At 35.9% G+C, this 13,817-nt stretch overlaps 1 protein-coding gene across 2 annotated transcripts in view; it reads left to right on the top strand.

Moving 5' to 3' along the window:
* Positions 1-13,817, top strand: part of LOC126746928 (trifunctional purine biosynthetic protein adenosine-3) — a 47,398-nt gene that overhangs the window by 1,819 nt on the left and 31,762 nt on the right. For both annotated transcript variants that reach the window (XM_050455351.1, XM_050455352.1), the window contains exons 2-3: positions 5,558-5,805; positions 5,863-6,043. In XM_050455351.1, the coding sequence (XP_050311308.1) occupies positions 5,558-5,805; positions 5,863-6,043 (429 nt within the window). The remainder of the gene's footprint in view (positions 1-5,557; positions 5,806-5,862; positions 6,044-13,817) is intronic.

The raw sequence follows: 13,817 nt of genomic DNA on the forward strand, positions 1-13,817 counted from the left end.
TCAACCAAAAACTACCCTGTACCTGAATCTTTATCCTTCAATAATATCAACATAAGCAATTTTCACATAAATATTTCTACAATATACAATGAAATTTGCAGCTTGAACACCAATAAGGGTCCAGGGCCAGATGGCATACCACCCTCCATCCTTAAATCATGCAGTTTTGTTCTGTCTCATCCACTTTTTATTTTATTCAATAAATCATTAGAATTGGGAGTCTTCCCTGAATTTTGGAAGACAAGCTACTTGACCCCTATACATAAAGCAGGAAACAAGGGCGACATAAGCAACTATAGACCAGTGTGCAACTTAAACGCTATTCCAAAACTATTCGAGAAAATTGTAACACAACATCTTACATCATTTTTGGGTCCTACCATTATATCAGAGCAGTTTGGCTTTAAGACCAGGAGATCAACAGAGCTTAATCTATTGACTTATGCAGACTATCTGGCGAGCGTCTTGGATAGGGGTGGCGAGGTTCACACTATCTATACCGACTTTTCGAAGGCGTTCGACAGGGTCAATCATGAGATACTTTTGAGTAAGCTTGGAGCCGCGGGTGTAGGGGGAAATTTCTTGAGACGGTTTCGCAGCTACCTATCAGATAGGTCCCAAATTGTAAGGGTCAATGGCTTCATGTCCTATGAGCTAAGCGTTCCCTCAGGTGTTCCTCAAGGATCACATTTGGGGCCGCTTCTTTTTAATGTTTTTATGAACGACATCCACTCATGTTTTAAATATTCCAGATTCTTATGTTTTGCAGACGACCTGAAATGTTTTCTAGCTATCTCCTCTCTTAATGACTGTGTCAATCTACAGTCAGATCTTTCCAGACTGGAAGAGTGGTGTGTTCAGAACTGCATGGATTTGAATCCAGCCAAGTGCTATAGTATTTGCTTCTCCAAGCGTAGAAATACCACAACATTCGCATATTCCTTGTGCAATAGACCCTTGTCGAATGTGACAACAATTAGGGACCTTGGAGTCATATTCGACTCATCTCTTACATTTAGCTTTCATATATCTGAGATAGTAACAAAAGCCCTTAAAATAATAGGTTTTGTCAAGAGATGCACAAGAGATTTTACAAATACCCCTGCTATCCGCATGCTCTATTGTACATTGATCAGACCTTTGTTGGAGTATGCCTCCTCAGTCTGGAGTCCTCATTATGCCTGCTATATTCACAGGTTGGAACAGGTGCAACGGAGAATGCTGAAATACCTGGCATTTAAATCCAAAATTGATCCTGTTGACAACCACCATTATGATTACAGGGTTCTGTATGAGCTGTTTTGTCTTCCTCCTCTTGTTGTTCGTCGGGAACAACGGGATTTAAAAAATTTGTATAACCTTCTGACTGCTTCTGTAGATTCACCAGACCTGCTATATTCAATAGGTCTAGCAATACCTACGAGAAATACAAGGTCAAACAGCCTTTTCTACCAACCTTTCTGTAGAACAAACATCAAGTACAATAGCTTTATTGCTAGATCAGCCAGGCTTGCAAATAATAGTACATCTCTGAACATAGATTTCAATATAAGTCCAAGGCGCTTTGCTAAGTTTGTTGAGGATTTTCATGTGTGACTTTGTATATTGTTGTGGGGTTTTTGCTATTCTGTTTAATTGTGTGTACATACTATTCATACTTCATACTATTGTGTGCTGGTTTAAGCCAATTTTGGAGGTGATAATTGGGTTCAAGGGAGTGAAAACTGAATTTAATTAATTTTATTGTGTTCTTTTGTTGTATATTTTTTAAGTTCTCCTGTTGCCATTATTTATTAATCCTGTTTTATTCTATGACTGTGATAGTGATGGGTTGTGAATATCAAATGATAATTATATAAAATAATACTAAGTATAAATTGTTTGAGGTTATAAATTATTGTTATTGTAAATTATGCTATTTCTGTAAAAATGGGTAATGCCCGTAAATAAATAAATAAATTAAGCAGGCAAAAGTAGAAATGAATATTGCCAACTAGCGGCCAGTATCCGTATTGCCATCCATATCGAAGGTATTTGAAAGGCTTATCTATCAAATAGTTTATTTATTTATTTTCTCTTCCGACGAGCAATTGTCCAATTTACTGCAATATAAAACATTTTAAATCATAATAATCCTACCTGATAAAAAGCTTAAAAATAGATAGGGTACAATTTGACTCAAATTTTTTCACATCACAGAATAAATTCACAGAACATTGCCTTCCAACAGTCTTAAAAATTCTATTAGTAAAACAATCCAACTGATCCGAGTACCAGTTAGCAAGTTTGCTTGCCCTAGTACCAAAGGAATTGTTTCTATAATGGTTTCGGTGGGATGGAATATAGAATGAGGGTGTCTGACGGGCCTGCCTATAGGGAACATGTAGGCCAATTTTAGCAAGTATATTTGGGCAGCAAGATCCAGAATTGAGAGTGTCATAGAAGACTGACAGGTCACAACGAGTATGGATATTAAGTTCTCAGCTCTATTAAGACTCAAACTCGTGGTAGATAATAGGAAGTGGAATATTCCTTTTGAACGCAATGTATCTTAAAAATTGGTGCTGAACCTGTTCAATCATCTGAATGTGATTGTTATAAGGAGGTGACCAAATACATGAACAATACTCTAGGCGAGGACGAACTAGTGCATAGTAAAGAAGCTTAATAGAAATAGTGTCCTGGAAATCTCTGGTGCACTTCTTAATAAAACCCAGCATTTGCATAGCATTTAATACAGTTGTTGTGACATGAAGAGAAAAATTTAACTGGTCCAAATTTATACCAAGGTCTTTTTCACTAGATAACACTCCTAAAGGAGTGCCATTAATAGTATAAATATGATTAAGCTGGCCTGTACCTCAAGAGAAAAGTATGAAAAGACATTTACTGGTATTCAACAGTGGTGCACCAACCACCAAGCCCATCTAAGTCACGCTGAAGTTTGAGGCAATCATCCAAATTTGAGACTCTACGGTAAACCTTAAGGTCATCCGCAAATTTCAGATAGTAACTATTCATGAAACAACTTTCAATATCATTGATGAAGATGTTCAAAAACACAGGCCCCAGGTGGGCTCCTTGGGGAACACCAGATGGAGTCTTCTGGTGGACTTGCACAGTTTAACAATTTGCCTATGGTTAGATAAGTAGCTTTTCAGCCACATATATAGGGGACTGCTAAGGCTGTACTTGCTTAGTTTGCTTAAAAAAATTGCATGATTGACGCGGTCAAAAGCTTTACTGAAGTCCGTATACACTGCATGTACATGACAAGCCTCCTCAAAAGACTGGATAACAAACTCAGTAAAAGTGAAAACATTTAGCTCAGTAGACCGCCCTGACATAAAACCAAATTGTCTGTTATTAATTACAACACCAAGATGACGCACCAAAAAACCATAAACAATCCTCTCAAAAAGCTTTGGGACAGAACTAGGGATTGGTCTATAATTCTTGACCTGAGTGCTGTCGTCAGACGTTAAGATGGGCGTCACAAAACTTCTGTGCTGTCTTTAGGGATAAATTAAATAATATAAACAAAGGTCTTGAGATAATAATGCTGCAATGCTTTAAGAAGATAGGAGGCAACCTAGCGGTGCCAGGACCCTTGCAAGCATCCAATGTACTCAGCTCAGAATAAATTTCAGAGATTGTTATGCTTAACTTAGAAATATTCAAATTGTGGTGGTTCATTGCTATACATTTCCGAAAAATACTTTTTTAAAAAAACAGATTGACTATATCAATGCCAGAAGAGCATTTAATGTTTTCGTAAAATATCTCTAGAGGGACTGCACTGTTGCCTTTTTTATTGTTTACAAATTTCCAAACATTTTGCAGATTATTCTTAAGAGATTGCTCTGTAAAAAACATGTATTCATCATAGCAGAGTTCAAAAATCTCTTGTGTGCCCTCTTCTTTGCAAATATTAACTCTGATGAAAACCAGAATTCATAGAATACATTTAACATATCGTTCAAAGCTAAATTCGTTAACAGTGTATCCCAGTCAAACTGCGATAGGAAATCCAAAATGGCATCCGAAAGTCCCTATAGGAACCACAGCCAGTCAGTTCACTTGAATTTCTGTTAAGACCACACTCCACACAACAGTACATTGGAGGGTGATGATTGTCTGTTGGAAGCAATGCAAAATCTGCCATGGAAACAACTACATCTGAAGAAGGTACCAATACCAAGTCGAGAATTGAGCCAATATAGTTGACCTGAAATAAATTATATAGGGCACAAAGGCCGGACACTGTCTGGACAGTCTTGACTTCACCAGGTGATGCTGAGGCCAGAGGAACAGCAGTTGATCCGAGCACCTCATCCAACCAAAGGCAGTGAGGCAGATTAAAATCGCCCACAATTGACAATGAGGGAGTCCGTCCACCAGTCCCTCCAAATCGTCCACAAAAACAGCATACTTGTAGAGTGGCATAGTTGTTAGGTGGAGAGTACCTACAGAAACAAACAGTCCCTCAATTTCCTTACTTGATGATAAAACCCTCTTATGCACTGCAATCAGCACTCCCTCGCCACGAGAACATTCACTAGTAAAAGCCGATCTCTCCTTTCGGTATACAGTATAATTGGAGTTCATTATCAAAGTACTCTATTACATTTACTCTTACTATAGTTATGAATTATTTAACTTAACATCAAATAATAAATAAACACCACTACGGATTCGTTCCCAAAAGATCGACGGAAATGGCCATTTATAGTGCAATACAATATATCATGGAGAATCTTGAGAGAAAGGCCACTGTGGCCGGACTGTATTTACTGATTTGTCTAAGGTGTACACACGGTTGACCATTCTTTACTGCTGGACATCCTGGAATGGTATGGCATCAGGGGTGCAGCATCTAAATTACTCAGTTCATATCTAGAGCAAAGAGAACAAATAGTTTGTGTGACACATTCCGGCTCACCAACGTTTTCCCGCCCCCAAATTATAGGAAGAGGTGTGCCTCAGGGCTCAATCTTGGGACCTGTGCTCTTCCTATTATATGTCAATGGCTTGCCTGAGCTGTTCCCTTCTGATATGATTTGTCAATTCGCCGACGACACATCAGTTATAGTTGCCAGGAGGACAGTGGCAGATCTGTCACGGGGCTGCTCAACCGCAGTGGAGCGCATGAGGACCTGGTGTCTGGACAGTAAGTTGTCTTTGAACTCTAGTAAAACGGGGTTGATTAATTTTTCGAAGGCCTCTGTTGTCTCAGAATCTCTACTTGTGTAGCCAATAGTATGAAATTCTTAGGAATACACATTGACCCCAATTTAAATTGGGAGAAACATATTATAAACCTTTATTCCAGATTAGCTAGCTTGTGCGGATCGATTAGAAGAAGGTTAAGTGATGTAGTGTCTGAGGTATCTCTTCGCCTATTTTATTTTGGACAGGTACGGTCGATCTTAGCATGTTTTTCTGCGAAATATATGTTATGTTTTAAACATGGTAGTATTATCATATAGTAGTACTACCAAAGTTCAAATAATTTCTTATGTGCCATATAACTGTTGAATATTTCCGTTTAATACAGAGCGTAGTGGCATTTTGTCGCTCCCACGGTGTCTCTCTGGTGGCCATAGGACCCGAAGACCCTTTAGCCAACGGCATAGCTGATGTCCTGGTTTCCGAAGGAGTTCAGGTGTTTGGCCCCAAGAAAAACGGGGCCCAAATCGAATCCGACAAAGACTGGGCCAAGGCTTTTATGGACAGACACGGCATCCCTACGGCCAGATGGAAGTCTTTTAATAGTGCTGAGCAAGCCAAGAAGTTCATTAATAGGTAATCCCTCTATGACTGATTGTAAAAATTATATTTTATTAAATAGGGAATTTTTAGTGCTCCATTTCCGGCCCTAGTAGTTAAAGCGAGCGGTTTAGCGGCAGGGAAGGGGGTAGTAGTAGCTGCCACCAAAGAGGAGGCTTGTCGGGCAGTAGATGAAATTTTAACAGATAAAAAGTTCGGCTTAGCGGGTGAAACTGTTGTCGTCGAAGAATTGCTTAGTGGGGAAGAAGTTTCTGTAAGTATAACCTCTCAAATGGTACTCTTAAGAGGTTTAGTATTTTACCCAGATCCTATAGTCGAGAAATTTTAACCACGTATTCTACATCAAAAATAATCCTATAAACATACGTCAAGAAATGTTTCCCCTCTGAGGATTTAATTTTAAGAATGCCCTGTTCTACCTTTCTCTTTAGCAAAGGAATCCATGTATAATTGAAATCAACCTAAAAGTAGCTATGCATTTATCGTCATTTAAGAATTTTGAAATTTGTTCCTTTGCTAAAATTGAGGAAGCAGCCCAGTTTATTCTATGATTATTGTCAAACGTGTAATTTGACTATATAAAGGATTTTAAGCATTTCGATGAACCTGTATTTTTACCTGTTTGACCTTCAGTCTGATGTATGGTGGGATGAATTGTTCTACCTTCATGATATAGATAGTAAAGTTGAGTATCTGACTCATAATATAAAGTATTAATTTGATAAGCATGCTCCCATAAGCTATTTTACGTTTCCTAGACCGTGACGCTACTGGTTGCCCTAACCAAAGTTTACTGAATAAAATACTTATTTAAATATTTAAATATTTAAATATTTTATTCAGTAAACTTTGCCCTAACAGTCTAGGAAATGTAATGTGCATCGATGAACTCGGTTCCCTACACAGCGTGTGCAACGTGGCGAATTTCTTATTCTGGCCCGTTTCAGTGCGTTTCCGTAACTAAGTAAAAGCGTTTTGAGTCGCCCACGTTCAAGCCAGAAGGGTTTTTTCGTGTATTTATTAGTTGTGTTTTGTGATTGTGATAGATATATGAATCAAGACACGACAGAAAATATGCTGAATTTATAAATACGTTTGATTCGAATATTAGAGTAATTAAATCCGACGAATCCATACTTATCTTACGAACCACCATCGAACAAGATCTCAATATTATTGCGAAAAAATGGATCAACAACTTTTCTATTTCTAACTACTTGCACAGAATGGATTGTAAACAGAACATATCCTAAAATAAAAAAACTGCAATATCGAAAACATTGGGTTTGTTAACATAATGCTAAAAATAAAGAAAGAGAAACAAGCAGCGTAAGAAATAGGAATAGGTGCTGCGGCGCGAAAATATTCATTAAGGTTAAAAAAGAAAACAAATTTTCAAGGTGCAGGGACCATTTGCTTAAGGAGGGTCTAAACGCCATTATCGAGGTAAGTTATAAGTGCTCAGTTATGACTGTTAATAAATAGTAAGCTAAAATAACACTTCAAATCTTGAAGATTTTTATATTGATAGCTGTTTTGTCCCGCGTATTTCTAGGGTTTAATTTTGTTATGTTGGCGACAGGCGGCCATTCGCGATAAATGCTAACGACAGGTCCGGACTTTTAATTTATAAATATGTAAAATTTAATTTTCAAGCAGAACAAAAATGTAACAGATTTTTGTAGTACAGATAATTAAATATATGATAGCAGTAGGGCATACTCGCTGGGGGAGCACGCCACTATCTTCCAGGCCGAAGTATTCGCTGTATTAAAATGCGGACAGAAAATCCTAAGCTGCGGACACCGCAATACAGTCGTATCAATATGCTAGGACAGCAGAGCTGCCATTAAGGCTATCACGGCCGCAAAGGTAAGCTCCAAGCTTGTACTAGAGTGCATAAAAGTCCTGAAAAAACTGGTACAGGTTGACTGCAGGGTCCAGCTCGTCTGGATACCTGGCCACGCAGGCCATGCAGGTAATGAGGAAGCGGACTGACTGAAGCGAATGTGCCGATGAGGCCTGAACCCATAGTTGGTATCGCCAAATGCGTTGCGGTCGCGTCAATGAAGGGTCTGCTGGACAAGTGGATCCACCGAAGATGGACTGAGTCCCATGGTATGAGACAGGCCAAAGCGCACATAGGTGGGCCCTCTGCCTGTCTCACCAAAAATCTACTACGCCTAAAAATTCGGCTAGTGACAGGTCTTTTAACCGGTCACTGGCACTTAAGAAGCCATGTCCATACTATCGGTATTGCGGACAACCCGGAATGCCGATGGTGCTGTGAGGAGGATGAAATCGTTGACCATGTAGTCGGGGAGTGCCCGGCATTCACGCGCGCCAGGTTCAATTACTTGGGTAACACTTTCAGTGTACCAAGTGACTTTAAGTCCTTCAGACCAGAGAGCCTTATAGGTTTCTCTAAGGCCGTTGGGCTCTGGTAACCCCCGGTGGGGCATGACGGGTCCATCAGGAGACCTATAGTTGGAGCAATGGATCTTTGCGTTCACGTCACTAAACTATCATTCAACTCAACACAATTGTTTCTCATCCGCTCTCTTTCTAATTTAGACAAATCAAATGAGAAGGAGCACAGAACGTAAGTCTTCAAAATACTCGACCTACGGTCGGAGCGACAGTTATGAGTTAGACAAGGACAAACATTCGATCGTATGTCTATGATAAACTTTCAACATCATTGGCTCCCCGTCGGGTTTTAAAATCGATTATTTCCTTCCGCGAGGGTGTTTTCGCAAAAATGTACTAAATATAATACATTTTTTATATAGAAGTATACTGGTATAATATATGTTTTATGTTTGTATGTATATTAAAAAAATAACTTTCTTCTAATGAACAAAGGAAACCACGGCTTGTAAATAAAACAAGTTTTAATTTAGAATTTTCTGTAATAACACCTCATGTTAAGTACATTTTGTGGAAAGTTCTTTGTACATCTTAGATCTTCGTCTACAACCACAAGCAACCATGTTTGTTTATGTTCTCGACTTTGCTTTGCCTTGCCAAAGAGTTTTAGAGAAATTTGATTTCTTTTTTTTTTATTTACTGTTCATTGTTATGTTTTGTGTTTGGTTGAAGCTCTATTGAAATAGTTTTTTGCCAAACCTTTTTCTGTTTTACAAACAGTTTTTTCATAAAGACACAAGTTCTTTACATTTTCATAAAGACGAAAATGTACTGGATATGTGGAAAAAATCATTAGAGAAATGTACACCAGAAGTATGGAACGCTAAGGTTTGCCACACTGAAAAAATAATCAAGGACTGGTATAATAGGGAAGTCATTATTGAAGAGATACCCCAAATTCTGATTAGTTTAAACAGTAAAACTAGCTCGGAAGATAGTGACAGTGATTATTCATAATTCAATTTTCTACCTTAAACTTATTGATATTTTTTTGTTCAATGAGAAAAAACTTGTTTTGAAAAAAATGTTTTGGTGTAAGAATATTTGGGTAACGGTATAAAATACGGGTTGCTCCATTTCTTTTAGCATATTATCATAATAAGTATCTCTTATTAACTAAATCTCTTGTTTGTAAAAAAAAAAAATTTAAATGGAGGTACAAATGATTCATTTTTTGTTTTTTTTTTGTTAATAACTTGTTTTTAGAAATAGGACTGCAATAAAGTAAATAATAATGATTTTGTTTAAAACGCTCATGAAAACATTAAAATTATGTCTCAAACCTTTATACAAAGCTTTTCATAAGCTTTAAAGGAATAAAGTTCATGGAAATTTATTGTTATATAATATGAATACTGTCTATTTTCGATGAAAATCTTTCTTTATTAAAAATTATTATAAATATTTTATTGTGAAGTAAAAACAAATATTATGATAACTTTTATGAGGTCCTAAAAGACACTGTGTATGAAGTATCTATTGCATTTATAAGTAGAAAAGACGTGAGTAATTTAAAAAAATATTCTACCAGTAATAAAGAACAGCAGGTTGAAATAGATAGCAAATAGCTATAAATAAATTAGCTGCCCTAAAAGTGACAATATACTAAAAACAAATTTCAAATAATCGCAGATTTCATCTCTGGCGAAAATCGCCACCCACGGAAATTGGGCATGAAAACCTATTATTTTTTTTAAGTTTAAAAATGCCTCCGCCACTGATGCTGGTTTGACAACTGATTGATTCATATAAAGATCAACCTTGAACACGTGATGACGTAAACGCAAAGATCCATTGATCCAACTATATATGCACAACTGCCTTGGCAGCCCACCGTTCGACAATTCAATATATGATAAAATTATGGCGTATAAAAACGACTCGGTCTCATCAATAAAATTTACTTTTTCCATAAGATTCAATGCAAAAATGCTTTTTTTTAAACAGCTATATCTTTTATAATTAATGAGGTATTAAAACAATTAAAAAAGGAAATTGTTTGGAATAAATCAAATTTTAAGCTCACCATGAAAGTAAGACAGTGCTGTTGAGAGTATATCCTGCAGGGTGATAAACGTTTTTAAGCACCTTTGTTTTTAATTTTCCCATAAGAATTACATTACGCACAAATTTGCCAAACTTTCAAGTATTATTAACATCTTTTAGTTATTATATCATGATATTATTCCTTGGATCGTAGTCGCGTTTTACTGGATCTAGAGCCTATAGATCGCTTAACATTTTCCTTTTTTAATTGTCTTAATACCTTAGTAATTAAGAAAGTTATAGCTATTTAAAAAAAAAGCATTTTTGCATTGAATCTTATGGACAAAATCAAGATTATGCGTTCATTTTGCTGGGCAGTGTAGTTATCTGGTCTCTTTGAGAAATGAACACGTTTTTTAAATATTATAAACTAATTATACTTACTTAAAATATTTTATCAATTTTAGGTATATTTTAAGCATAGCCACAGGGTTTCGGTGGCAGAATCCTATAGTTATTTAAGAGTAACCTCAGCTACAAAAGATTGCTTCGTCAAGTATTTTAATGATTTTAATGATTTCCATAAATCTAAACTCATGGCTACAACGCCAAGTAATAAAATATGTGAAACTCTTGCCAATGCCCAAGTAAATCCTATGGAAAGCTCAATTTATCATTTATATGACCAATGGAGGTAATACGTATTTTTGCTTAAGTAATAATATGTTGCTTCCAGTTTTAATTTTTAAGAATGTGTAGGAAAGAAAATTATGGAGAAAGAACAAAACAAAAGTCTATTTGAAAAGCTGATTGAGAAAAAAACTCACTTTGAAGGTCACGGAACCAAGACGTTTGTGAGCGAAGAGCCATTTTGCTGTGTTATAATAACGCCCTTAATGTTTAGAGCTCACAGTATGCATTTTTCTGGTAAAATTGTTGACAGCAGTGGATCATGCGATCAAATAGGTAATTCTATAACATTCCTTTTTTGTGCTACTAAAGTTGGCGGTGTACCTCTCGGCTGTGTGATCCACAACAAGTATATGAATTTTGTTTTCAAAAACTTAGAGAAAACCTGGGATGTGATGGGTTTTCTGGTAAAGGGGCACCTGCTGGATTTATGACGAATGATTCAATTGCAGAAATAAATGCGCTCCACGCTATATTTCCTATATCAACTACATTACTCTGCACTTTTCATGTTATGCAAGCTGTATGGCGCTGGCTGTGGGACTAGTCACATGGAATTGAAAAAACAGATCGACGTCCTCTTATGCAAAAATTTCGTGATGTTCTATTGACTGTAATCTATTCAAAGATGAATTATGCAGCAATATCCATTATTTTTAAACTATTCCAAAGAAATGTGGAAAAGAAATTCAGAATGGTTCCATTGCTTTTGGACTGACCTGACAACTAGGGGCCACAATACGAATAATATAGTAGAAGTCTTCATACGTATTTTTAAAGACCTAATCCTGAAGAGATGTAAAGCTTTTAATTTTGTGTCTTTGGTAGATTTTATTATTTATTCTATGGAACAATTTTACCAACGAAAATTGATTTCTTCTGCGAATTCTAGAAAAATGTCACTTCAAATTTATTTCAAGAAATTTGCCAATAAATGTACCACACTAAATGCTACTAAAGTAAGCGACTTTAAATATACTGTTAATTCAGAGTTCGACGAACAAATGTTATACACTGTTAACATTCAAACAGAGCAATGTAATTGTCCAGATGGAGCAGGGGGGAAATTTTGTAAACATTCGTGGTGCAAATCTATCGCATGCTCCTGATTTGATTTATCAAGACCGCGTCGAGTTAGCGACATTAGCTTTAGGTAGTGGAGTAGACAATTCTTTTTTCATGGGAATGGATAATGATGATAACAAAAAAAGCAACAATGAGTTCAACAAGCCAATGGAAGCAAATGATATAGCTGAACCTATATCAGATGAAATGATAGAACCTACCTCAGATGATAATAAATTCTCTGCTGAATACCAGATGCAGCTATCAAAACGTAAATTAAATCTAAACAATTTTGCTGAAGGGAATCAATCAAGATTTATGCTAGAACACATTTCTAAACTTGTCCTATGCCATTGGGCATGGAAGTAGTCATTAATATTTTTTACTGCCTGTACCTCATCATGTACAAGTCGTGGTCATAAAATTAGAAACACCCTGAAATTATAAAAAATATATTACTCTATAGCAATTATTAAAGAACTAATAGCGAATTTGGAAAATTCAATCCAATAATTCTCAGTTGACGTGTTTTACACAGGTCTATTATAATTTTTAAAACATTGGGGTGTTTTTAATTTTGTAGCCACCACTGTATACATATTTTTACAATTATTATTCTTTTGTTAAATAATAAATTAAAATTAGCTTAATAACGAACGTTACCTTAAAATAATATTATTTCTTCTTGTGTTACTATGCTGTTTTGCTAATATTCTACAATAAGTAAATAAATAACAATAAAACAGTACGAATAATCTATATTTTTATCACCTTTGTGATCTACATTAAATTATATAATACCAATCAATGTAAGCATCACTTTGTTGCACACGCTGTGTAGGGAACGGAGTTCATGGATGCGCATTACATTTCCTAGACGGTTAGCGCAACCAGTTGCGTTAAATGGAAACGTAAAAATGCCTCCTGTAAGGTCCATTAGAGTGACTAAGCCTTATGCACCATGGTTGACTTATGCAATAAGAGGTTTAATGAGGGAAAGAGACAAGGCAAGGCTCAAATGTAAATTAAACAACTCTACGAAAAATTTTGAACATTATAGAATGCTTCGAAATCTTACTAAAACTTCTATACGTAAGGAAACGTTGGCTTATTTGCAATATTTGGAGACCCAAAAGGATAAACGAAAAGTTTAGTTATAGACCTCAATGTTTATGTTCCTACAAATACAGTTATTCAGATTCCTCCTGAATTGTTAAATGTGGTTTCTGCAGCGTTTTTAAAAAATCAAACAACTGTCATAATAAAGTGGCATATTATAATTATAATAAAATAAGGGAGGCATACAATTTACTTTCAAATTGGTCGATCCCTCTGATGTGTTTAAGTATGTGCAGTGAGTATTGAGTCAAATGCTACAGGTATTGATGCGATAACAGTTCAGATGGTGAAACTTTGTTTGCCTGTAATAATATTTATTTATTTACGGGATGTCCCCATTATAACAAAATTACAAAATATATCCTAACCCTAAATGTATATAATTATTTTGCCATCAACAAATATATTAACGAACTTAATCTATTAAATATCCAAATTTTCTATAAATCAACAATATATCTATCTAAATGTATATTAATATGTAGCAGCCCAAGATATACAAATAAGATAAAACTTCCAGAAAAATTTAAGCACAAACTAACCTTGGCCAAAAAAAAAATGAATACAACAATATATATGCGCAATTTGACTTGATATTTTCGAAATTTAAAAAAAACGGGTGCACATGATTGGGAATGTAAAGTATGTACCAGAACTGAAGTCAGGAGAGTCTCCATGGGTGCTTGCGGACCTAGTAAAAGTGGATCGCAGGGTGTTAAACCCAACTAAACCATTGA

Source organism: Anthonomus grandis, chromosome 18 (assembly GCF_022605725.1).
Source record: "Anthonomus grandis grandis chromosome 18, icAntGran1.3, whole genome shotgun sequence".
Taxonomy (NCBI): Eukaryota; Metazoa; Arthropoda; class Insecta; order Coleoptera; family Curculionidae; genus Anthonomus; species Anthonomus grandis.